Source organism: Diorhabda sublineata, chromosome 9, assembly GCF_026230105.1.
Source record: "Diorhabda sublineata isolate icDioSubl1.1 chromosome 9, icDioSubl1.1, whole genome shotgun sequence".
NCBI classification, from domain to species: Eukaryota; Metazoa; Arthropoda; class Insecta; order Coleoptera; family Chrysomelidae; genus Diorhabda; species Diorhabda sublineata.
Genome location: NC_079482.1, coordinates 24,036,287 through 24,063,053, shown reverse-complemented (window position 1 = coordinate 24,063,053; position 26,767 = coordinate 24,036,287). Strand labels below are relative to the sequence as shown.

Genomic DNA, 26,767 nt, shown 5'->3' with positions numbered 1-26,767 from the left:
GAAGACGTTGAAAATAAAAAAATATTTGAGACAGAGGTATTTATAAATGAAATTTAAACACGACCCCCACTTTGAATTATCCTCTATGGTTTGATTTAAAGTAGGAAAACGCTTAAACCTATGATGGCGTATTATGATTCGTAACCTGGTCGTACACCATTCAACTGAGAGGTCAAGTACATTTATTTTTATTTTAACCGAAATGGAAAGGATGAAAATTCTAACGACGGTGGACTGAAGCATTTGCTTCATTTAACGAAACGAAACACGTTCAGTAACCAGAATTATTGTAGGTGAGGGATGTTCAAGAATCTGGAAGACCAGAACTTAGCGACGATGCAAACTTAGATGTTTTGCTGTCATTAGAAGACGACCTTCACGCAACTACGAGGATGGTCCTGACCTAGAGACGACGGTACGACTTGCCAAGACCAGTACTGCAGTCGTCGACTAATTGAGGTGACGATTCCAGGAATGTTGAAGTAAATCCACAAAGGGTACTGGCCAAAATTAATGGATTGAAGCTTAAATTGCTACCTCATGCACTCTTTAGAACAACTGCACCCACACATAGTTTAACTTTTATGAAAGAAATAGTATTTTTAGACGAGTCAACGTTTTGTTTAACACATTGAGCCCCAAACAAATTTGTTGTGTTTCTACACTCTATAAGGGATGTGGATCTAAGGAAACTCGAAGTAAAATTCGAAATAAAAAGTTTACCACTAATACTTTCCCCGGGGTCCAGAGCCGTCCTATGGACCGTATACAAAAAACATCATATTTTGCACTTTTCACTCGAAATAGATATTTTTTTGAATTTAGGTTAGGTATGCAGTATGGAGAAACAAAATTTTATTTGCTTTTTTATCCTTTGAAAGATGTTTTTATGTAAAATGCACCAAAATGTGCGATGTGTTTTAAGAAATATTATATGAGATCAAGGTATTAACGTAAAGGTGGCACAAAAGAAAAATTTCACTCAAATATTATTCGAATTATGTTGAAGAAAACCCAAGACGGTAAAACTGTAAAACACATTTAAATATGGTGCCTTGAGCTATGGTGGTTTGAAATGAGATAGTCGGGCAATCCATAGGACCGCTTTGGGCTGTGGACTGCACCGGGACTCAATGTATAGTAAATCGACACAATTTTCATAACTGGGCTTGGGCAAACCGAAAAAAAATATATTTTGGTAGGAGTTGTCAGGGGATAATTTATTGGTCCTTATTCCTTTCGTGCGCGATATTTGAAACATCTTCATATAGCAATGCTTCTAATTGCGGCATTGCCCTATTCACATAACATGGTAAACTTTATCTAATCATCTACAAAAGATTGTACCATATCGTGGACAGGTACCAATTTTTCTTTTTTTCTTTTCTGGTGTAAATGTTATCAAATCACAAGAAATTCGTTTCTCCAATAGTTGATAACGAGATGAAACCGTTTCACTCCATACCCGTTTCAATTTCTTCAAGGATTGTCGATCACTTCTTAGTATCTTGTAAAGTAACATCTCTAACTCAAAGGGATCAGTTGAGAAGGTAGCCGGAGGCTGCACTCACTCTCTATTGAAACTTGGTAGTCCAAAACATATTCTACTTATCTCATGGATTAAATGCGCCTGACGGATGGTTAAGCGTGGCCAAGTGTAAAGAACTCACAACACACGCAAGTGTACAAAAGTGATTTAAAAGCTACAGTGTGAGAATTAATTTACCTTATATTAAATCTAGAGACTATTCCTAACTTTAGATGGTGTTAATTTCGAAACTATTATTGCGTTGTTGCCATTACAACGAATAGTTTATCTTTGTTGAATATTTTTTGAGTTAATCAAGTTTGATGATAATTTGCGTGAGAATATCTTGTTGATACTGACCAATTATTATGTTTCGATGCTATAATAATATAACTGCGTTTATATTCATGTAATATTAAGCAATTAGTGTTAGTTTTTTTGATGAAAAGCAACAATGTAAGGATGAATATTTCACATACAAAAACACAAAAAATAACGTGATTGGCAAGCGTCGAGGGAATATGTTTTATTGCCTGTACAGTCTTTCATGTTGATCAAAAAAAAAGCCAAGAGGCACTCAATGAAAGGGTCACGGGTATTTGAAAATAAAAATTTTGGATAATTTTGGAAAAAATAAAAAAATAATAAGCAATGATTAATAAAACAAATATCATGCATTTTCAAGCATTATTATTACAAATAGTAGCGGTGATATTACATACACCTCGGGATTAGAACAGTACAGTACACAGTAAATCATATAAATTATATGGAGAAAAAAAAGGATCTTTAACACTAAAAAAAAGGCTATTGTGACCCACACCTTCAGCAAAGCGTGATCAGCAGCCTAAAGGCACTACGTTATTGTAAAATCTATAGCCTAGCCAAGCCGCTAACTCCTTTTTATAATATTCATGATTCGATCATTTCTTGGCTAGACCATCGTATGTAAATTATGATCAAAGATTGCTGGCAGCTGATTACGCGCAGTAACCTAGCACCAACCAGACACTGCCAGTCAGTACCGGGAAACTAGGCCTGTTACCAAAACTACTGTAGCAAATACAGCGCAAGTACCAAACTTAATAACGTCATCTTCAAACATTTTTCACAATAACTCCAAACTTTTGCTTCTAAATATTTCAATTATACAAACAAGTTTTCTAATACGACAATTTTTCTTTCGGTTCTCATGCTAAATATTAATCTACATATAGAAAAAAAAGTCTCACCAAGTTTGAGCTCTTAATATCAATTTGAAGTTTTACTATTTAAAATGCATGTAAAAAATATATTTTTTTTAAATTTCTAATATTTACTCACTTTTTACAATAATTCAAATCGTTTTATTGGTCCTTGTTGGGAATTTTATGGTCTTCGAAATCGCTTTAGAATTTTTGCTTCACCAATAGGAGTCGTTTAAGCAAGGTTTTTGAAAAAAATTGTTCCTTCTATTGTTGAGTGTGAGTTCTTGAAAAAACTCCCCACGAGGTCCATCAAACTGGTTTACATTATTGTAAAAAGTATTAGAAATTTGAAAAAAAAACATTTTACGTGCAATTTAACAAACTTGAGAATTTATTTTTCTATATGTAGATTAATACATTGCCTGAGCACCGGAAAAAAAAATTATTTTTTTCGGAAATGAATCACGCTAAACAACTATTGCTTGTTGTGTATTTACCTTTAATTTTCAACAGATATACACAATTATATTCAAATTTGTTCTCAATGAAAACAGTGTCAGATCCCAACTATAACCTGCGGTCAAAGTAGATAAAGACGCAACGGCACCGTATCCATACCGCAAGTCGTTCATTTGTCGGTGAGAGTGATGGGAAACCACACTTGTTCGCATTAGATCTATCTGAAGGCAGTGCAACTTGTAAACACGCTATTCACTTTGATGTAGAATTTCGCGTGGGGTGACAAGATACAAAGTTTACCGAACGGGACTTTAATTAGATAGAAAGGAATTGAGAGGGACTTTCATAGTTTTGGACAAGCGATATAAAATAATTGGGTGGTACAATATATGTCAAAACGGAATTGAAAACAAAATGGTAGTTGTTTAAATTGAATGATAAATCATTTTCGTAAAAAATGGTATTAGCAAAATAAATAAAATGAAGTAACTTAATCTAGGTGAACAAACCTTCCATTCATAGAAATTCCAGATATAAATGCAAAACTTTGAGTTAACAGAGGAAACATTTGATGGAATCATAGGCATGGAACATAATCATATAAAGTTATATATGATATTATATAACCAACATTTGGTGAATGGTCGCTGGCGAAGTTGGAGGGAGATCCACTTTTTTATCGAAAAATTGTGTTCAGCGACGAAGGCAAAATTGCCGCATCTGGAGTGAAAACCAGTCATAAGCAATGCAAGAGCTACCAATGCATCCTTAAAAAGTCACTGTTTGGTGTGGATTATGGGCCGATGGGCATAATCTTCAAAAGCGACGATATCCGGAACGTTACTGTGAATGACGAGCGCTACCTTGTGATGATTGACGATTTTTTTTACCCAAAATTGAAGAATTGGACATACCAGATACGTGGTTTTAACAAGACGGTGCCACATGCCACACGGCACGCAAAACAATAAGGAAATTGAGAGCCGTCTTCGGTGAACGTTTGGGGCCCAACAATTGGCCTCCTAGATCGTGTGATTTAACGTCTTTGGACCATTTCTTCTGGGGCCATGTTAATGCTAATGTCTACAGAGATAAACCAGCAATGATTGACGCCAATATTGGAGCGTTCATTCGTGAAATACCGGCCAATATGTTGGAGGGAGTGTGTCGGAATTAAATCTTGCGAATGGGCTATCTAAAGCGGAGTCGCGGCAAACATTGCATGAAATCATCTTCAAACATTAAATTATACTGATCTTACTATCGATTCCAATAAAAATTTCATCAATTTTTTCAAATTTTTTGTGTTTTTTTTTTAAATCAAATCCTATACCTCTTAAAAATCACTGATTAGATAACTTTTTGCATCTTTTATTGTATTTGCTGGTCTTGGTTGTAAAATAAGAGCAACAAAAATGAAAAGTTGATAAAATTGAAGATATGGATATTGAAATTTGAAAATAAAAAGATTAATACTGAAAAGAATTAAAACAAAACGAAGAAATAATATAACAAAACTGAATTGGAAAAGAGATCAAGGACTAAATAAAAAAATGGATATGGAATAGTGGAATCTTCGTATAAATATGTGTTATAGTATTTCATATTTAGTTTGATGGAAAAAATTATGGTAGACAATTAAGACCTCTATAAAAATGGTATCATTTAAAAGTTAAAGCCAGAAATTTTTCGACAAAATTTTTGCTTATAAATTTAATACATTATCAGCTAATGAAAATTATGAAATAGACAATACAAATTTTCGTAAAATGAAAATTATTTTTTCGATCAAATTAAAAGCATTTCAAAGATATCATCATCAAACTTTGATTGATGAATGATTCATAAAATTTTAATTTTTTCTATATATTTCGGAGAAATTCGTGCAGATTTCACTTTTTGTCACTTGATCTTGAATGTACTTTAACCAGTGATGTTATTCATTCCCTCTCTAAAGTGAAAAACTGGAAAACTGGAAAATTCTCTGCGCGATATGAAATTCGCGAGCAAAAATAATTATGTAAACATTTAAATGGTTAGATATACCAAAAAAAAAATGTAAAGGACTTTTTTGGTAAAGCGCTAAATTACCTAAAAAACATTAATAATGCGAAGGATCTTTCTACCTACATAAAAGCACATATTTGGTAAACATTTTCTTTTTAAATCTGCCAAGCAAACGATTTTTTTTTGACCCCACGTATATTGAAATAAAAATTGATTTCGAAAACGCATCAAAATGAATGCGAAATAAAAAATATATTTACTTTATCCTTGCAAAGCCCGTTTTAAATTGTTAAAATTTGACAGGATTTGTATTGGAAAGAAAAGTTATTAAGTTTGACACGTGCGGTGAGTCCTAAATAGAGCCTCTTCGTTTTAATTCTGCTCTTCAACCTTCAGTTACACATTAATCCTACTTAAAAATGCAAATTCTTTATAAATGGTATATATATATATATATAGTACTAGTTCAAATAAACAGTTACTTATTTCGTTAATTTTACATGCATCATAATAACGTGTACGTACTCTTTTTAAAAGTACAAAGTGAAAACTTCTCATTTTTAAATGCTACGTATAATAAGACACATTTTCTGCAAATATAGGTATCAATAAGGACTATCACTAATAATACATCACAATACTAAATCTAACCCTATATCTTACAATAAATTCATATATCCTCCTTGAAAACAGGACAAATATTTAGCTTCTGGAAACTATTTCGTTGATATTAGTAGAATTCCACTAGAAAATTGCAAACTTCGAAGTTTGACTAGAAAGATATCCTAAAGAATATGCATTTTTTTTTTAAATTAAATTTAAAAATAAATAATAATAAGATAATATCAGGTGAAGCACTGTATTTTTGAATATCACTTAACTTTATATTTACCAACAAAACGTATAAAGAAATGAAACTATTCACATTAACTACAAACTTAAATTTTTATAGTCCATTCGTTAAATTCGTTGAAGGTCTTGGTAAAATATGCAGAGTAGTACACATGTTTAACAAGAAAGAGCTGGTGGTAGCGCATCGAGGGCTACGGGATCAGTCAGTTGATAGATATTGTTCGAAATGGAAGAAATTCTTGATAGAGCAGCGCGATTTCTTGAAAATACTCGGTTCCCGAGGGAAAAATACGATAGAATATCCAATTAAATTAGTAGAAGCTCTTAGGAATAATGCCTTATCATACTTAACACGGTAAATAGGAAAGTTTCAGCAATGACGTCCGTCAAGAAGTGATGTTCGGAACGAAGAACCGACAGGGCGTATGCCATCATCGAGCAAGGGTGAAGACAAACTCTAACGAGAGGACATTACTAAAGCTGTGCTCCAATTAACAAACCGATTCACACATGCTGCAGCAAATGCTTAGGTATTGAGCGTTCCCACATCGTTGGAAGCGAACTTTGACAATCTTTAGTTCGAGGTTTGTCCTTTTAACATATCCTGTATACTAATATAATAAATTAATATCCACACATGTAGTTAACACCATATTAGGTATCAGGATACCAGTATAAAATATTTCCTATAATTACTGGTAAAGTTTACGTGAATTCGATCAGAATTGTTGAAAAGAAACGCAAACGAAATGACAATCTTCTATATAGATAAAAAAATTTTTGGCGGGATTATTTTAAAAGGTTTATTAATGATATTGAAGAATCTAATTGAAAGGAAATCAACTAAAACTGGATGATAGTGATGAATACGGTTACGGAATCATATTTCTTGTTTGGTCAGCAAAAAAAACCCGATTCAACGGTTTTTCAAAAAAGAGAAACTCGATTTCGATACAAATATAAAAATTAATGCTATCATAGCAAAATTTTGGACGTAGAATTTGAAAATACGTTAGAAAATTTGGAAACAACAATGGACGTCCTTGATGATTAAGTCATTTAGAGTTAGCATGTTTCATTACAGAAAATGGACACTACATGTATATTGAATTCACCCAGTTACTATTTCTTTATTCGCCACAGACAAAATGCTCAAGATTTTATTTGAAAAACTGAAAAACCATGTACATTCAAAATTTATTTGATACTAATGGAACTACCGAACTTTTAAAAAAAGTTTCGCACTCTCAGAAGTGTTTATTAACTTTACATAATTTAAAAAAGATAGAAAAAATGTATGTTCGTGATGTTTATATGCTGCTATAACGATAACAAATTCATCTTCAGGAGCTTACGCGGTAAGATGATAAATATGGACAAGCGAAGATTGATGATGTATCTGATAATGATTAGAAAGTATAGAAACTAGAGAAAATAATACAAGATACTGAAGAAACTCAATCAAATAGAAATGAGAATCGTGAATTATACAAGAAAGTCGAAAATTAATTTCTTTAACTACCAATATTCAGTGTGCTAACTTGAGTCGTACCCAGATACCTCGCGGAAATATTATTAGCATTATTTGGGAATATTAAAGTTTGATACTGATTAAAGAAAGGTTTTTATTTTAACTTCGTGAACTGAGGTTTAACGACAGAAGGACTCGAAATGAAATTAGTATGATAAACTTGAATATTTCGATATGTTTAATCAAAACTGTATCAGAATTTGACCCCATAGGGTTCTGTTACTTTGGCAGATACGTGTATGTTACGAAGCATCTGCAGAGTAATAGCCATTACGACTGCTTTTAGAAGCTTTCTCAAAGACCGATCCATCCAGGTCGCTATGGATGGACACTCCTCAGAGAGGTTTGAGCTAGTGTTCATCAGTCATCTACCCTCTTTCCCCCAATTCCGATCCTGAAAATATTCTGAAGTGGGGTGGAAGCAATATGATTGAATTCAATGCAGGAAAGACCCACGCAGCTATTTTAACTGGATTTTTGAATTTGGACGAACTTAGTTTACCAATTTATATAAGAATAAACAAGGTTTTTTTAGGGTTTTCTAGTATGCATCAAGACATCATCTCCAAAGGTACAAATGAGCCAGAAATTATATTAGTATCAAAGTCGTGGTAGGCACCGTGGACGAAGTAGATATATAATATGAAGAAATAATAGAAGATGGTCAATGGTGCTTTTCTAATCATCTCTCAACGCAGTTATAATAAATGCTTTCGTTGTATTTAATGCAAACAACAAAGAGTAAAGACGCAAAGGCGGGAACTTTGAAAAAAAAAATGAGAATTGATTTAATGGAACCCCATATTACAAAACGCGCTATGTCACAAATATCATTAGAGCTATAAAGATGAGGATCAAAAAAATTTAAGGACCTAACGAGGAAGACAAAATTTGGGATTTGAAATATATTTCTATTACAAAAAAAACCTTGAAAAACATGTTCAAAGTCGTTTAGACAGTTACCTCTAAAAATTTGGCAGGTTAAAACCTTTGTTTGTTGGTTTGTAGTTATTTGATTAACGGTAAAATAAACTAGCAATAACCAAAATGTATTTCGAAAGGTTTCTTAGTTCAGAAAGTTTAAGTGTTTGTTTTAATTGGATTCATTCCTCATTTAAGAAACGATTTGTTCAAGTATAAATGCATTAGTTCGATTAAAAATTAGTGATTCGATTTTGCATTTGGAATCGCTATAAAACTACCTATTTTTCTTTAAGAATGTTTTGTATGCGATAAGAAATATTAAAGTGATTAAACTATGTACAGTGTTTCACCTGATATGGGGAAGTCTACTAAAATTGCACTATATAAACAAGCCTAAATATTTGTTCTACATCAAGATGACTACAATGATTGAGAGAAAAAGAAATGAGACACGCAGTATACAGGGCAAGGCAAATTTAGGTAAAATAAAGATAATCTTTCAATTCCTTATTATGTTTAATTCACACTGTTTTTATTATCAAAAAAAAAACGGATATAACTTGGAACTTTATTTTGATGTTTGAATCAATCTCAAGACATTATATTTATAATAGAATTTGACCCGCCCTGTACACGTATAAAACTACATTTGTGCTTCGAGATCAAAATACAGGAAGACAAAAATAACTGCCTTTGAGGCAACTGCATGTCTTTATCAAATTACAAGAATATATGTATGTTTATTTGAAGGAACAAAGTTTCGTAAATGTATACAAAAATGTGTGAGTTCAGTTCACCTAAGACATTATGATGTGGCAAGAAAAGGAAATACATAGAATATGTACGTGGTTTGACAAAGAAAGACTCCAACCCAAAAAGAAAGCCAAGGATAGTTTTTTTTTTTTTGAAAAAATAAACGGACATGCAACATTTTTAATTTCTATATAACGAAACCCATGCACTGGTATTCGGTAAAATATTTAATAACTTACTTATTCTCCAATATATATAACGTATTTTCAATTTTAATTTTAATTAAGAATGAAATAAAATTTAATATCAGTAGACCATCAGAAATGAAATAGAAGAAGATTCGAATGAATTGGACCCAAAAAAGAAAGGAGAAATCATGTAAAAAACACCAGGAGAAGATTCAACAACTAAAACGCTCTCCCCATAATCCAGTTGAGAGACTATACACCAAAGAGGACTAATCTCGATTAGAAGGTAGTTGGATTATCCATTAGAGAGCCTGCTAATCCGAGAAGATTGCAGGATCTGTAGTATGGACAGAAAAATGAAGTACAGCTCAACACTTTCATGGAAGAAAAGATAAAAGTTAGCAGCCAGCAAAAATGACAATCCCATGAGATTGAATTGAGGAAGGATATTAGTAAAGTCTTCTGGGAATAAAACGTCTTTTGAAGATTGCATCATAACATCCAGAAAAACCTAACAACGTTTTCTGAAAGTTCAATAAATATGGACAAGTATTAGATCGAAATAATTGAAAAAGAAGACACGTAGTGTAAAGAAAAGTACAAAAAGGCTTAAAAGCAACTCTCTATCGATCTAGAAATTGTAGGTACTTCACCGCTAGATTGTGTAAGAAACCTGCGGGAATTATAAAAAAACAAGCTTTCATAAAAAATGTTTTTATGGAGAAACTTACCCCACAACAATTGAATTTTAAGAATTCATGAGATTTTTTTCACAATAATATATTCAAATACCTACTTGAGATGGGAATAGTATCAGTAAAAAAGGGTAGAAATGTGAGAGATTGGATTAGTTTAAGTTTACAGAATTGCACTCAGTAACTTGCATAATTTATGGTCAAATTTCTCTAGGAAGAAGACAAGAAATTAAACCGATGGGGTTAGTAAATTTGCAGCTTGAACGTAGTTGAAGTTAAACAGAAGTGCAATCATTCTAATTTTTTGATTTCGATCATTGAATGTATTTTCTACATCTAATTAGATCTAGAAAAGAGGAAGCAAAGATTTTTTTTTACTAAATCAGTTGATACTGGTATAACTTTCGACAGGTTTTAGAAACAGGAATCAACATCTAACCCAAGCTATGTTGGAACTTCAACGTTTTAAACATTGTATGGTACAGGGAAAATTTGTATACTTAAAGAGACGTTAAGCCCCAATTACTTGAATGATCTCGAGAAACAATCAAGTAAAATAACTTGGAAGGAATTTGGTATCAATTTACACCGATTTAATCAAATGGTTAATTGTACTGACATATTATTATCAATTGGATGGTATACCACACATTCTGCCAAAAAATAATTTATCTTATATGTATATATTACTGAATTTCAGTACATTGATTTCATTGCATAATCAAAACGTTTTATTTATAGCAACAGTTAATAGATAAAAACCAGTTTCAACAAGTCATAGGCCAAGCAAATGAGTAGACATGCCATTTGTGTTTAAAATTCTAATAGAAAGCCAGTGGCATCATTTAAAAGTCCGATATATTTTGGATACGCAAATATTATTCGATAATTTTGTATCAAATTCAAAGCGAAAACGTTATAGTTTGAAATCACGTCAAGTTACTAAGATCAAAATGCATTGGTGATTTTTTGCAAGTATCTGGATGCTTCATATATTGTCCGATTCAAAATTTTAAAGCAATTTTTAAAGTTATGGATATATAGCAACAAAACGTATATTTTAGATTTGTAATAAAATGATGCCGAGTCGATCAAAACGACAAAAACATTGCCGAAAATGAATTGAAGTAGCGTCAACATAAAGGAGATCCGTACTATGTACAAAAGAGGACGTATGTACAAGTTCATTATGTCAAATAATCAAATTCTGCAGCTGTTCTCTTGTGTACAAGACAATTATCGATTCACCTCGAGGTTTCTCGCACCCGTGTCGTGGATTTCGCCATATTATGCGAGGAATGTCACGCAAAAGCAAGAAAATAAATGAGAGCACTAATGATAAATCTCGAAATACCTTAAGGTGCCTCCGTACAATTTTTTGCTTGGCGTAGCGGTACTTTGAACTTTTTTCAAGAAACAAAATGTATATTTTCAATTAGTTGGCCAAAGATGGCAGGGCTCAAGACTTCAACTTGTGCTGCATTATTTAAACAGGCATACAATAAAGTGGAAAGTGATTTATCTGGCAGAGGATCCAAATGGAAATCCTAATCTGAAGCTGGTTGTAGTTTCTCAAGTAAGTACTCTCGTGGAGTCTTGACGAACGGTCGTGCTGAAAAGGCCTATCCACGACGCTACCATGTACATTTTAGTCTTTTCATTTGCTTTTGTGCGGTTAGATATGACTGATTCCGAAACATAAACCGATATGGAAGCAAGACACCTCGAGATATCTCCAGATGAGTCTCACACAAATATTACAGCCGCTAAACATTTTCCTTGACTTGAAAACGTTTTATAACAAATATGTTTTGTTGCTCTACATTTAATTTTTAAAACAGTCTCAAAATTTGAGATAAGAAAGGGAATAAAGCATTCAGGCATATTGCAAAATACCACTCCTGGTAGGTACAATGTCTGCTCTTTCTAACTAAGGATAAAACAAAGATTTCTTTTGTACGGAGATTAAAAATGGTGTTTTCAAAAATGTAACTCATTTTCTGGGTTTTCCGAACTAATTCGAATGATTCGACCACTTTGTTTGACCTCTTATTTTGTGTGTACTCTCAAATCAAAGATATATTAATTGTTCTATTAATGAATCAGTCATTTGAGAAGCATCTAATGTCTATTTTTGATCAAAATTGAGTTAGACATATTAAATTTTTCACTTATTGAATCTTTTGATATGTTTTTTTGATAAATTGTATTGATTTTGATAGAAATTCGGTACCCATAAAACAACTCCATAGTATGTTGCTACTAAGGACAGTTTCCTGGTGGAAATAGTGGAAAATGGAAAAGTTAAGTATTTGAAATTATGCCCAAGCAAGGAGCATTCCAAACGAAAACGAAATAAAATTCAATATTTCAACTTTCAACACGTAGGACAAGTTAAAGTATAAAAATTTATTGGTTGGCTCAAAGAAAAAACTTTTTACTTTAAAAATCCGGTAATTAATTTACTAGAGCTCCCAAAAATCAGTTTTTACCTCTAAAATCAATGAGACCCAAGAAAATCGGAGTCTATATACAAGGTGTTTAAATTTAAAATTGCTCGTATTAAATTAAGACAAATCTTTCCTATAATGAAAATTCCTTAAAAGCTTGTGACTAAAATTGATTTTTTATTTTTTTTCCTGAAAGCTGTAAACTTGAAATTCTGTAATTTTCGTGCACTCGCTAAAAACCAACCACGAGTTTATTTTCAATTTTCCTGTTACATTATACGGGGGTGAAATTAACAACCCTTACTTTAGTTCATATCAGAACTTTAATCAAAGAAGTTTTAAGAAATGAAATGAGTTTTTTTTCCAATAGTTTATAATTTTTTTAATAAGTGGAAAATAGTAAATTCATAAAATGTAATTGAGAAAATACACGTGGCGAGTGCACGAAACTTACAGAATTTTAAGTTTCTAGTTTTACTGAAATTTCAAAAAAAAAAAATTTCAATTTCAGTCACCACCTTTCAAATGTGATATATCGAAATGGAGTGCGCAAATTTTCTTATAGGAAAGACCCATATTAATTTGATATAAGCAATCACCTACTGAATTTTGTCGCATGAATTTAGAAACACCCTGTAACTGCAGATATTGTCGATGAATTCCACGATTGGTCAATTATCGATAATTGCTTCACCCTTCATACTTCATAGCAAATCATTTAATCAATAATTTCATCCCTAACGTTCACAATTATTTTTAAGTATCTAAATAATAATAAAATTTTATTTCGGTGGAAGTAACTAACTAAATAAACGTATAAAAAAATTGACTTAAATGACCGATGTCTTTTATAGGGTGATATAATTTTCCCTACAATATCTACCCTTTGCCTGACCTATGATTGATTTGAAAAACGTTCGAACAATAAAACTTTTGGATATTTGACGTTTGTTCTAAGCTCTAGACGTGAAAGTATTCAACTACAACCGAAGACATTTATTTTGACCTGTTGTGAAACAGTTCAATTAAGAAACTAGTCATTATGAACGTCTGGCACAGATAAATATCCACAACAACCATAATTTTCAAAACCAAGATGATATTTGAAAAAATGCGTGACTAGATTTTGAAGTTTATTAGAATGAAAGCAATTAAGGACTTAGAGAGAAAATTTATATGTACAAACCTGGCGTCTTTTTGGGTCAGTAACATACTACTTCTGAATGGCACTTTCTATCAAATACAACGCATATGTCTACCATGCGATACAATTAGGCTTTTAAAAATTATCGAGTATATCGAAATAATTATGTCATGCAGAATTTTCTATATATAAACATCTCCAACTTTTAGGAAATGGCAAAATAGTGTATCTAGTCTTTACCACCAAAAATATTAATTAATTCCTAATTTACAATTAGAGCGATACTGGGGGTAGGTAATTAGGGCATGGGGAAGGATGTTAATATAGCGGTGCAATCAGCAGGTGTGAGAGGTATCACAGTAATGAGGCACTCGCTTGGTCCGGGTAGCTTAGAGCATTGCCCAGTTTTTTTTTTTGTCTTTCGATAACATTTACCTTTATCTGACTAGACGAAATTTGAAAACAAAAATGCTTTTGAGAATAACGAAAATAATATACAAAAGTTAGTATTAATATTTACCAAACACACGAACACCTATATCCTAAACACGACCGTGTTTTTTCGAGGTGTAATAATTCTTGTAAATAACAACAAACACGTAAGTGTCAAAAATGGTGCGTTCTATCACATTGTTTCATTGAATAAAACGTTTGGAAATGCTTATACCCGCATTTCGAGTAACTACAAATGCAACTATTAAAATTAAAAGAAACGGTAAGAAATACAGCAATAACAAATATTTGTATTTCAATAAGGAACTACTACTACTACTCCTACATCAATAATTCCATTGTCTGATGTTCGTTTCTATAACCAAGTCATCGTCACCATAGAGGTAAACATTTAACTTCACTCTCTGAAGACGATAACTTGGTTATCGAAACGACCATCAGACAGTTTAATGATAGACCAAATATTCCAACTTGGACGAATGGAAAATGTGTATAGCGAAGATGATGGAAATTATAACAGCAATAATGAAAATAAAAAATAATCCTCCACGATAATTTAGTAATTTCTTATTATAAAGACAAGTTTTGTTGTAAAGATTGAGAAACGGATTGAATAAGATTGAAAAAAGTGTTCAAATTAGATGAACACGTTGTTTTAGAAGAATCTTGTACAAAACTAGGAGTGGATTTAACTGGTTAAGACAATCGATGATGAGAATTTGAATGGACAAAAGTCTCAATCATATTCTAGACAAAGAAGATGAATTATATGAAAAACAGGATAAAAATATGGATTGACGGATCTTGGCAGAATAACGAATAATGAGATACCTAGAAAGATGAATATGAGTCAGAGTTCTGATGAATATATTGAGCAAAAGCTAAGGTTATGGTAAGGCCAAGTAAGAACATCAAAAAATACGGGATGGATTAAAACAGCTATCAACTAGAGTCCCTTGGAAAGCCCCAGAAAATCGCTAGAGTTCTCCATTCGACTCTAACCATGTAGGTTACAGTCCTAACAGCAGATCGATACGAAAAATCAGCAGATTTCCTTTACGCATGAGCAGTGAATATCTCCATTTGATTTGCACGAGAATTTTCTTGATATAAGTCGGTTGGTTAACCATGACATTGCCATCACTTTGAGTGATATCAAGCTCAAGAAAGAAAGAAACATATATACAAGCAAATATCCTCTTGTTTTGTTGGAATCCCTTACCGGTCTTCAAAAGTCTTACTCCATTAGAGTGGAGTCTGCTTTAGACCATATAAACTTCATTTAAGAGAGAAAACACGTTCTGTTCCATCCGCATACTCTTCGGGTTGTTTCATCAAGATTTTTTCTTCAACATAACCGTATCAGAATGTAGTCGAGACATCAAACTACCGCAGAACCATCTCCTCAACGTTTGCTATTGACATTGATTACTCTCTTTTTCGAAAAAATTCGGAAAATTTCCATTCATCGTTTTGTGCATAGATTTGATTTCAGTATCTATTGTGGTTTCTAATTCGCTACTATCCTCATACTGAATAGCTTCATTGAAAGTCTTCAGCAAAGAGGGAAGTCATACGGCAGAAGCTTTCTTTTCCCGAAGCGACGATCTCGGTAACTTGTACGAGCTTTCAGAGTCAGTAAATCAGTTTTATGATTAAATGATGTTAATATAAGTAAGTACATTAAATATTAACATCTGGCCTATTTTATAATAAGAAATTAAGGAATTATTGTGGAGTCTATTGTGGTGTGATAGCAGAAACAGAGATAAAATTGGAGATGAAAAAATCAAAAAAAGAAAACATAACAAAGGTAATGTCTAACGTACATTTCCAGTGGGGTATAAAACATTGTTCGTTCCTGTACCATTAGTTCACTTACAGTAATAACTATATTACGATACTAAAGGAACAAAAAAATTACACGAGAAATTAACGCAACATCAATTTTCAAATTAAAATCAAACAAAAACACTAACCATTAAAATACAATTGATAAAAGTTGATTTTATTTTCGAAAATGTGATCAGGTATCATAAAATATTACACAGAACTAACAAAAAGTGAATTAACAACAAATTAAAATATATCCTATTAGTTCGTTTTCAGTTTCTTGTACGGTTGGAGCGGTACGTTATTGTTGTTATTTTGTGCCGCCGCTACAGCCATATTCGTCTGAGGAGCGGTGTTATTTATGATCGGAGCTGCTGAGACTGTCACTGGATATTGTGCACTTAGAAAATTATTAGCGTAAAGCGGATTCGCAGCAGCACCCGCAGCCGCCGCAGTATACGGTTGTCTAATAAACGAATAAGGATTGAATTGCACTGGTGGTGGACGGCTCAAATTAAGCAAATTCTGTTGCGCGATTGCCTGGTAAGGATTAGCCAGACCTAAATTAACTGTCGTTGCGTTGAATTGGAACGGCAAGGCAGTCGAGTATCGCGGAATCGAAGCTGCGGCAGCCGCGGCGGCGGCAGCAGCGGCGGCGGCTGAAGGTTGCGGCACTGCCGTCAACGCCTGCTTATTCAAAGAAACTCCGGTGTAATTTAACGGATTCAAAGTTGTGAATTGAGAAGCTGCTATACTTTGATTGACAGCAGCTAATTTGATAGCTTTAGCATAGTTTTGCTGGGCAACCTCTTTAGCAAGCGTTGCGGGATCTGTGATATGGGGTTGGGGAGGCAAGGCGACTGGCATTGTAGCAGTGGTTGTTATAAGGGTAACATCGGATTCTTTAGATTGCGGTAATGGTGGTTGTGGTGGTGGTGGTTGTGGAGGTGGTTGTTGTTGTTGTTGTTGATGATGAAGCGGCATTTGAGAAGCTTGAGATATAGGAGAGGAAGCTATCGGTTGGGACGACATATCGGGAATTGAGGGCGAAGCACAAGAAGTAGTAGGAGGAGCCGGGGAGATGGAATACTCACATGACACGGGCACGAAAGGCTGCTGCAACTGCATAAGTTGTTGGTACGTAGTTGCGTTTGGTTGGTACACAGGTACGCCGGATTTATCTGCCGCTGGTCGCTTGTAAGGTACCATTCCTGCTGGAAAGGCCTGTGGGTACATAAAGTAAATTAGTCAAAGAACAAAAACTTGAAATTTCGAACTGCTTGTTACAAAAGAAGTAAAACATTTGTTACCTCTAGGTTTAGATCAAAAGATACTAAAATATCCACGGGTTACAAATCTTAAATTAAACATACAATAAAGCTTATTCAAGTCTAAATAATTCGAGCATTTATGAATGTTGACATTTCGGAAAAAGACTTACAATTTGTAAGTCAATTGTCAAAGAATATAGTTTTAACTAATAATCCAATATATTCATAGTACTTACGAAATTTTCGTAGTAAAACGATCCAACAGATTTCATGTCCATCTGGAATAAAGAACAAACGAACCAGTCAATATTATATCCATGAAATTTTTTCAAAGTTTCAAAACATTTTAGAAAAAACATATTAGATCTCGTATTGTACCTGCCTAATTAAAGTTAAACCATATATTTAAACCATTTTTAGCAAGTAAAATTTGATAATAAAATATTTGCAATAAGCTTGCTCAAAAATGGACCTTATAAAAGCAAGCAAAATACGAATATTCGGTTTACAAACGTTAATTAAAGGAAAAAAAATCGCTGTAATTGAGTTGCTAGAATGTTGCGAGTTCAAAATTGTTTTTAATACTCACATATACTAAATTTCAAAGCAATTTTCAACATGCATTCGCCGTATAAAAAGCGCGTGAAGCCAAGAAATGCGAAGCATATACAAAATATTTCGCTGCAGATATATTCCTCATTTAAAGACGCAGTAGTGGTGTGATTTCGAACTTGGTTTTCTTAATTTCTGAATATTGGATTAAACTGAACGAATTAATTTACATACGAGACTTGCTTTCCAAGTTTTTACAATCGACCAATAGATGGCGTTAATGAGTTTTGGCATAACTGTATTTGTTAACATTAACGAATATTGCATTAGATCTTCTCCGAAGAGAATGATGTCAATCGACTTTTTTATCGATATTGGCTAGCAATTGCAAGGAAAAGTTTGTAACCACTGACTAGTTTCGACGTTATTACGTCTCATCAGAGCGGTATAACAACTCTCGTTCGGGCCTGAGGAACTGAAGATAACGTCAAAGAGCGTCGCTATTTGGTTCATGTAGTCAAACATTTCACAGCGAACGCTAACTGGCGCATTCCTCACTTCCATCTCCGAACCTTGGGTCAGGTAGAAATCTAGCGTAGTTGCCGATAATTTTGATCAATTTAATATTACCTTAAACCGTCTCTGTTCGAAGAATATACGATTGTTTGGTTGTTTGATTAGAATAAATTCAATAAGGAGAGTCCAGTGCTGTTTAGAAGAGATTGCTGGCCATTTTGAACACGTAATTGATTATAAATCAAATTAAATGTTGCGTTCTCATGAAATATTCAGAACAATTACATTTTGTGACGTTAAACATAGTTACGGTGTGAAACAGAGGCGGTTTCAGGAGATAGATATATGAATAAATGTGCGAACTTCATTTAGCATTTCACGAATGTTCATACATGGTTCAATAACTGTGATTCTACCGATAGATGATACTGATGACCACAAAGCAACACGGATCATGTAGAGCAACTATTAAAGAATTATCGATCATTAAGTACGAAGAAATTCAAGGTTATATCCTCTATTCTGACCCCAGCATACATATGTCACGAATCCCAAAGTCTAATACTCCAGAAGAATTGTATATTATTGTTTGAATTAAAGGGCATATTGTACCTATTCAAATTATACAGAAAAAGGAATAGCTTCACGCAAGAGTTTTTTGAAAAAATGTTTATTATCTTGTGAAATAAACGTACTTATTTATCTGTATTCGATTGACTTACAACTCACGACACATACCAAACTTTTAACTTTGGACTCGGAAAAATTTTTGGCAAAGGTTTTGATTAAGATACGTTTTCAAAGGATAAGCATCGTCTACAAGCATCTACTACGATTCCTTCTATGGGTGATCTTGGCAGTGAATTGATGATGTACCTACTCTAAGGCACAAAAAATTTTTTTTGACTTTATTTACGAATATAGCACAATTTTGGTAATAAAAACCCACAAGAAGACACCCCCCTACTCTTCATAAGTGAGTGCCGCGTTATACATCGGGGAAAGCTCTAAAAAAGGCGAAGGACCTCTCGGACGAGACCTTATCTCACTGAAAGAGATAGGAAAGGGTTTACTCGAAGTAGTGAAAACTCACACACATTAAGACTTCCAGACAACCAAGAAGACAAGAGATTATAGCCAAGAGGCTAACTCTTAATGAAACTGAAGACCTCCAGAATCTCCCATAGAGCTCAGGAGAAAGGAGGGAGTCTAAGCGTGAAACTGCGACGCGGAAGACGATAAGGACCTTCCGAAATGGCAGGGGGTGGTGGAATGTCCTTATTCGGATCCATCCCGGGTGTGGATATTTAGAGAGACGAGTTTTCTAACGTACGCGCGCTCGTGTTTGTGTGGGTAATAAAACACTGGTTCCTGTTTTCGGAATCAGAAGATTTATTCAGCAGATGCTTCACTTCGTACAGTGGAAACATCCCCAGAGTTTTGTTCCTTGTAACCTTTTTTTATCGTCCTCGTAATTATTCTGAAATATTATGTTGAACTTTTTAGACATTCTTATTTTGATTCAGTTAAAGTTTGGTATTGGAATATTCTAATTAACTAGTTTTGCCAATTACAACGAAATTTCTTATGTAAAAATGCAGTTAGTAATAATTGAATGTTGCACTTCATTGTAAATTAGTACGTTCAACTTGAAACAGTGATTTTCCTAATATTTTGTCATAAATATTAAAACGTTACCTTACGATATCAATTCGAAAACTTTACATGCTTGATATCGATTTTTCAGTAAATAATATTAGAAACATAAAAAACGGGTCATTGTTATTTACAAAAAGGGATGATTATTCGTAGTATTTCCTAGCCTCTTACCTCTTTAAGATTTTACAAATATTCAGAAGTAGCCTCATTGAAAATAAATTTATATAAATGTATTGAGGGTGTGATTTCTTACATTTCGTATACACATCGGTTATAACGAAAATCTAGTACAATATAGAAAAATTGAAGGATATTATATTAGAAAACCAACTTCGCACATTCCAATATGCCGTTAAAACAAATCTTTTATTAAAAAAATCTGGTTTAGTCGCAAAGCGGTATAGATACAGCCCTCACAACATGCTAACAACTGAAAAACAGGTAGCAGTTCGCTCTATCAAACACGCAGCATTTTTTATTAAAAAACTTCCCTGAAAAGTTCAAGTTTAATGTGCGGTGATTATTGTAGACCAGCATTCTGAACACCGCAAATTTCACTATATAAAATGTTACACAGAGCGGAATTGTACCGGTAGGTCACATTTTATATTTCTATTTTGAAAGTGAAAGTCTCTCTAATTCTCTCTTCAATTATCATAAAGTTTATTGATTTAGTTTCATTTTGAAGCTTATAATGTATATTATTTAATTACTTAAAAAAATCTTTGGATAAAATACTCAATAGATGCGAGAATACAACCAGATCACAGAAAGAAGTATGGAATTTGTTTGATGCAAGATATCTAGAAAGACACATAACTGTCAATGAAATTTAATTAGCATATTGAACAGATTTCAAATGTTGAACGTCCCGAAACTGATGAAACAATAATGCTCCTTAGGGCTGTGTTGCAATAGAAAAATTTTTTCCACTAATTTAATGTCTTCTGGAGCAGTCACCAGGACCTCCCGCACGTGGGTTATCTTCTAATGATTATCGTCCCCTGCGAAGCAATTTCCAATTATTGAAAGTTAGGGACATAAGTCATCGTAAACAGCTTCCATCCAGTTTTAAATCCATGTTGGTATTAATCATACTTTAGCCAAAATTACATTTCTCAAAACAACTTGATTGAGTGGTCGTTCGAGCTCTACTATAATAAAATGGACCGAAGCTTTGTGTTAACCTTGTTGAGACTTGTCACTGACTCATGCAAATCGCACTCTATTTACTATATGAGACCAAGAACTCATAGACCGCACTATTTATCTCGAAATAGCGAATACTGAAGTCTGGATTTGCAAAGGTCGAATGCAATTAACTGAGAAGTGAATTGATTCATATTTTTCTTGGAAGAAAATCTAATAGAAAGCGTTATTTAGCTTTGGAAATTGACTAATAATCAAATTAACTCAATGACTTTGTAGTTCGGATTCGGCAAATCGTTTGCGTGATGGTGAATCAATATACGAAGTTATACAATAATGATTTGTTTTTGGTTAAGGAAGAATGAAACAAATAGTTCATCAAGAACATATTTTGAATAATATTGAGATTTAAGAAAATTTAATAACTCGTACAATTCGATCGATTTATAGAAAGTATAGGCAGCTCCTAAAAAGATTTTGATTAATTACTTATGAGCCAAGTATGCAATTCCTTATTATAATAAACAATCTTTTCCCAATTTCATATTTTACTCTTTAAGAGAATAGATTTTTTTTGAAAATTCCGAAGCAAACTTGATTTTTCCAAACTTGAATCCAGTTACGAGATTTGTTTCACCCATCTGGGGACACATTATATACAGGATGTAGTGCTAAACTAAATCATGTTTATTTACAGTAATGGTGCACTTCGAATACTTCAAATCGACTAATGTAAGTACGGAGAAGGATTAAAAGTTTATTCTATCGTAATTGAGACACGTTTCACATTATAGTTACTTTTCCATAATTCAAAATAGAAAAATTCCTCTCCCTTGGTTTATATAACCAAACATTTAACACAATAAAAATTGTGGTGATTGGAGGAGACCAATTCTCCAATTAATTAAATTAAGTACTTCAGCACAATAAATATGTTCCCGTTTTAGAAGAAGTAATGTGCAATTTACTAAAACAAAAAGCCACGATCACAAAAATACGTCAAAAGCTTTAGTACCTTTGAAATGGTATAGAAGCCTAATGCCAATAAGCGATGAAAGAAATTTCGTTTTTAGGCCTTAATGTGTCTAAATTAAAAAGCAATATTTACAAAAGTTTCCTGAAAATATATCTCCTAAAAATTTCCGTTCAGGATGTATATTTTCAGGATGTATAACTTTTACATAGGAAATTTTTGAATAAATATATGCTACGGGGTGTGAAAGCAATGCGAAAAAGTAACAGAAGCACTATCTTCTGGATTATGTGTGACCGCTTGATTTTCCAAATTGTTTTTTTTTTCTGAAAAAAAAAATAAATAAAATATAGATGCAAACCACTACCGGATGTGTGTTTTATGGTGAAACGTGATTAGTGTAACTGTACATTGGTAAATTATACAAACTGAACATTAACGGATTCTGATTCAATGTTAATCAAGCAAATTAAAATTAATCTTTTACCAAGGATGATATCATCCTTGCAGAAATAATTTCTAAAACAAACGTTAACCAACATAAAATTCCCCTATCCACTGCAACAAACTTCTCTCTTTAAAGACAGTTTCCATACATTTTCTTCATCGATGTACTAAGACTCGAAATATTGTTCAACCTCTGGAAACCACTGATTGATGATCAATAAATTCGAAGTCGGCCTGAATTACTGCATTCTTCCTGTGAATCATCACCCTAATGCTAGAGGACACCTCCCCCGGCATTTTTCTTTTGTCGCCTCGCGTAATTTTCGTATTCAATTGATATAAGAAGCGACCAAAATATGATTGGGAAGATTCAACATTCTGAAGATTGTATTTTGAATTATTTTTAGTAGTGGTCAATCTCAATGTTTCCAGTCACATAATTTACATCTTAGTAATTTATCCTATTGCTACCAATGTTGCAAGAGTAATTTCTTTGTCTTATCAATACTGCATCAACGTGGTAGCGTTTGTGCTCCACAGCTGATTCCCCCCGATGTATCCATCGAATCTTGTGAATTCACGTTAAAAGCGACTCTTTCAAATACTGAGATGTGAATCAATCAAATTGGGACTTTAACTGTAGGGACGATCTGACAATTTCAGGGTGAGTTAAATTGACCACAAGCTTGAACAGTTTATATATATTAGTAATGAGCTATGTCCATGTGGTTTGTTGAAGAATATCTGGCAACATCTGGTCTTACATGATATAACACCGAGCTGTTGTCTAATCTTACTTATCAATTAGCACCCCAAAATGGGGTGTACATAGCATTTATAAACAAATTGAGGATATAGTCACCTTCTTACTCCAACGTGTATTCTCGATTTTCTTTCTACACCAATGCAGATGGTTACAAGCAGACTCAACAGTGAGAGACATCACCCAGACCAAAACTTTGCATTCGACAATATTCTAAATGCAAATCAATCATCGTACCAAGCTTTTTAAACCACTGGTTTGTACCAGAATGTTGCTTAAACGGTCTCTAAGAACCAAAATCTCGATGGTTGGTTCTATTAGAATCTCTTTCAAAATAACTTAACTCGCGAATTCTAAGCACTCAAGGTAATTCGATTCATTCTAACAGAGCTTTGTAATAAAATTTAGAAAAATTAGAATGTTAGTGATGCCCTAATAGTTATTTATACTGAAAGGGATGTGAGTAACATGACAATATACGACACGATATTTAAAAATGTTCAGTGTGCACAATATGAGAGGATAAAAATTATAGTGTCATGCAAAGCAAGCGGATTGGTACCAGTAATAGATCTGTGTCGGCGGTGCTAGGCTCGCGGGGTCTCTTCTTGCCTATCTCGAGAACGGCGGCAGCCGATGTGGGGGCCTGGGGGGCCAGCAAAGGCGAAATGGCAGCGGGCTATTAGTAGAGCAGCGAATTTTCAAGGCCAAGCACATCCGCACCAATGGGAAAAATAAAACAAACCAGCACTAAATTATTTTCTGTTTTTTGCATAAATATACGCGTATTTATATATATAATGAAAAAAAAAACTATGAAATTTAGCTTTTTTAGATCTATACAGCGAAACTATTCAATGTAAGTATATTACAGAATTATATGCGTAGATTATTTCAAAATACAATTTTTCAATCAATTTGATTCACGTACCACTTAATTATATTTATTTTTTCAATTTTTTAGTAGTTTTAGTAGCGTAAGATTCAAAAAACATTTGCTTTGTGGAATGTCTTCAGGGTTTTACTTGATTTTTCTAAAAGTACTACAAGAAAAATCAAGTGATCGGTATTTTTCAGAAAGATAAAGTTCTTTGATTCAATGTAACGATGAAACAACTTTCCTAAAAGATTTTAAGGATTATGAATTTTGAAAATTTAATAAGCGTGTTGTCGCTTTCCATAATTTTTCATTTTCTCTAAGGACCAAAATAAAATAGGTAGTACGTCTTCAAATTGAAACCGTTTATTTATACAGTTTGTCTTGTAATTAGAGTTATCATTACCGGCACTAGCAGATTTATATACATGTGAAATAATACAACCTATACTATATAGAGCTGCAGCTTTTTTTCCCGTTGAACGAGATCAAGTGTGAAAATGAAGTCAAAGAAAAGAAAATGTAAAATATTTATCCGAGATTCAATAGGGATACCATTTACCTAACTAAACCACGATTCTACACAATCAAAGGTATAAAAACATAATAAAAGGACGCATTAAAAAATTCGAGAAGTACTTTTAAGTGTACTTACAACTATGAAGGAGAAAGATGTACCAGTGGCTGTTGCGCAACGTAACATTATTTGTTTTCTGTAAAGGATCATATAAAATGCGCGACAATTTATAGAAAACTGCTCAAAAATATTCGAGGATGGGTACCTCTTCAAGACCAGGTAAATGAATAGTGTTCTGCTTTCCGAAAAGGCTAAGAAATTACCGATGAAAACGTCAGCACTGTAGAAAAACTCATTTTGGGAAATTGACGCAGTCTGTAACCGATTTGGCTAAATCGCAATCGCATCAGCGTAGGTATTATTGAGTATATAATTTATGAACGGCTAGATAAATAAAAGATCCAGTATTAAACTTTTGGTACGTTTAGTCATATCTGACCGGCGTCCAATGATTCGTTTTTATTTACCTTAAACAAAAACTAAAGCGAAAAGAATTATTTGTGCCTCATTCATCAACAGTACGTATTTACTAGAGATCAAACCCAGATATATAAGTGTGACCTCGAGCACTTAAAACAAAATCATAAATAAATAGAAAGGTGGAGACAACGTGAAGAGTTACTAAGACGTGTTGACAAATTAGAGAAATGTTTACAATTATTAAAAAAAGGAAAACGGCAACTGAGAGCAAGATCAAAGGCTGGAGAGGAATCGGAAGAAGGAAAATGTCTTGGCTCACATGATATAGAATCGTTAAAACACCTCGAAAGGAATAAGGAAATAATAGAAAATATTATCGCACACATCTATGATTGGATTATCTGTGAAAATTAACTAAATACTTTATTTTCGCTTTCAAAGTAAATAGATTAATAATTAATTCTGACAAAAAAAATCTCGGAATTTGTGGAATGTTGATTTCAGTTTAATATTCCGATTGAATGTAAGATATAAGAGATATTAGAAATTCCACGTTTCGAAGTGTATAAGATTTAAATCAAAAATATTATCAAGAGACGGATTACAAAAGATGTAACTTCATGTGTGAGCTGCATACCGAATGCCTTAAGCTAAATTGGATTGCGTCCCATACAACAAAGTGAATTCTAAATGTAAACGGGTCTTAAAGTACATGTTTTGTGTACTGCGATCAAAGCATCGGTAATAGTACCGGGATTTTCAACATTTTCAACTTTGCTACAGAAACAGATAAATGGAAATGTTTTATATCCACTCAACTGCATCTTGTTCCGCAATGTTTTCGTATGAAACTTTTAAATGCGCTCACATACAAAACCTCATAATTTTTTTTTTTCGGTTCTCTTGTATTGTTCTTCATAAAAAATGAAAGTACAGAGGATGTTTTATAAGTTATATCGGTTTTAATATGTTTTATGAAAAGTACAACAAACCTAGCACCAGCATTTACCGATTATTGGACTTCCTTGGACCTTCTAAAGATACCATACATCGCTATTTGGAATCTTTAGTTAGTTTATGAAATTTATCGAATATTGCCACATTTATTAACCGAGATTCAAGCGAAACGTCGACTGAATGTCTTTGTCCTGTCGAATGATAACCGAACTTGGAAAATCAGTGATTAGACCAAGGACAAGTCGCAAAAAGAAGTCGATTCGAGGCTTAGAATACTTAGGAATCATTCCAGCTGGTCGAAGAAGATTGAAGAGCTTGGTGGTAGCAGTAATTTTTGTTAATATTAATCAAATTCAGTTCTTACAGGTTGAATTATTTCACGATGCCAGTGGGTATATACATTCACAGCATCATACACATTTTGTATTTGAATATATGTTGAAGGAAGTGAATGATACGGTATTGAATCTGATTTATCGTTATCTATAGATAGATATTATACTGAATCCAGTGAAAGTAGCTGTAAATACTAAAAAAAAGCATTTTTCTTTATAATAACGAACATTGTATAAAATCCTACAACAGATCAAGCATGCAATGCC

General features: G+C 33.2%; 1 protein-coding gene across 13 annotated transcripts in view; it reads right to left on the bottom strand.

Moving 5' to 3' along the window:
• The window catches only part of LOC130448898 (protein muscleblind), a 584,866-nt gene that overhangs the window by 27,081 nt on the left and 531,018 nt on the right, over positions 1 to 26,767 (bottom strand). For 7 of the 13 annotated variants that reach the window (XR_008910395.1, XR_008910391.1, XR_008910389.1 and 4 more), the window contains 2 exons: positions 17,512 to 17,553; positions 17,099 to 17,228 (listed from right to left, as the gene is read on the bottom strand). Coding sequence is in view for 6 of the 13 variants with exons in the window: in XM_056786479.1 (XP_056642457.1) it covers positions 17,099 to 17,228; positions 17,512 to 17,553 (172 nt within the window). In the remaining 7 variants the exon portion in view is untranslated. Of the gene's footprint in view, positions 1 to 1,368; positions 17,229 to 17,511; positions 17,554 to 23,896; positions 24,014 to 26,767 lie in introns of those variants that run through there. The other 6 variants (XM_056786478.1, XM_056786475.1, XM_056786477.1 and 3 more) reach the window with 3 other exon arrangements.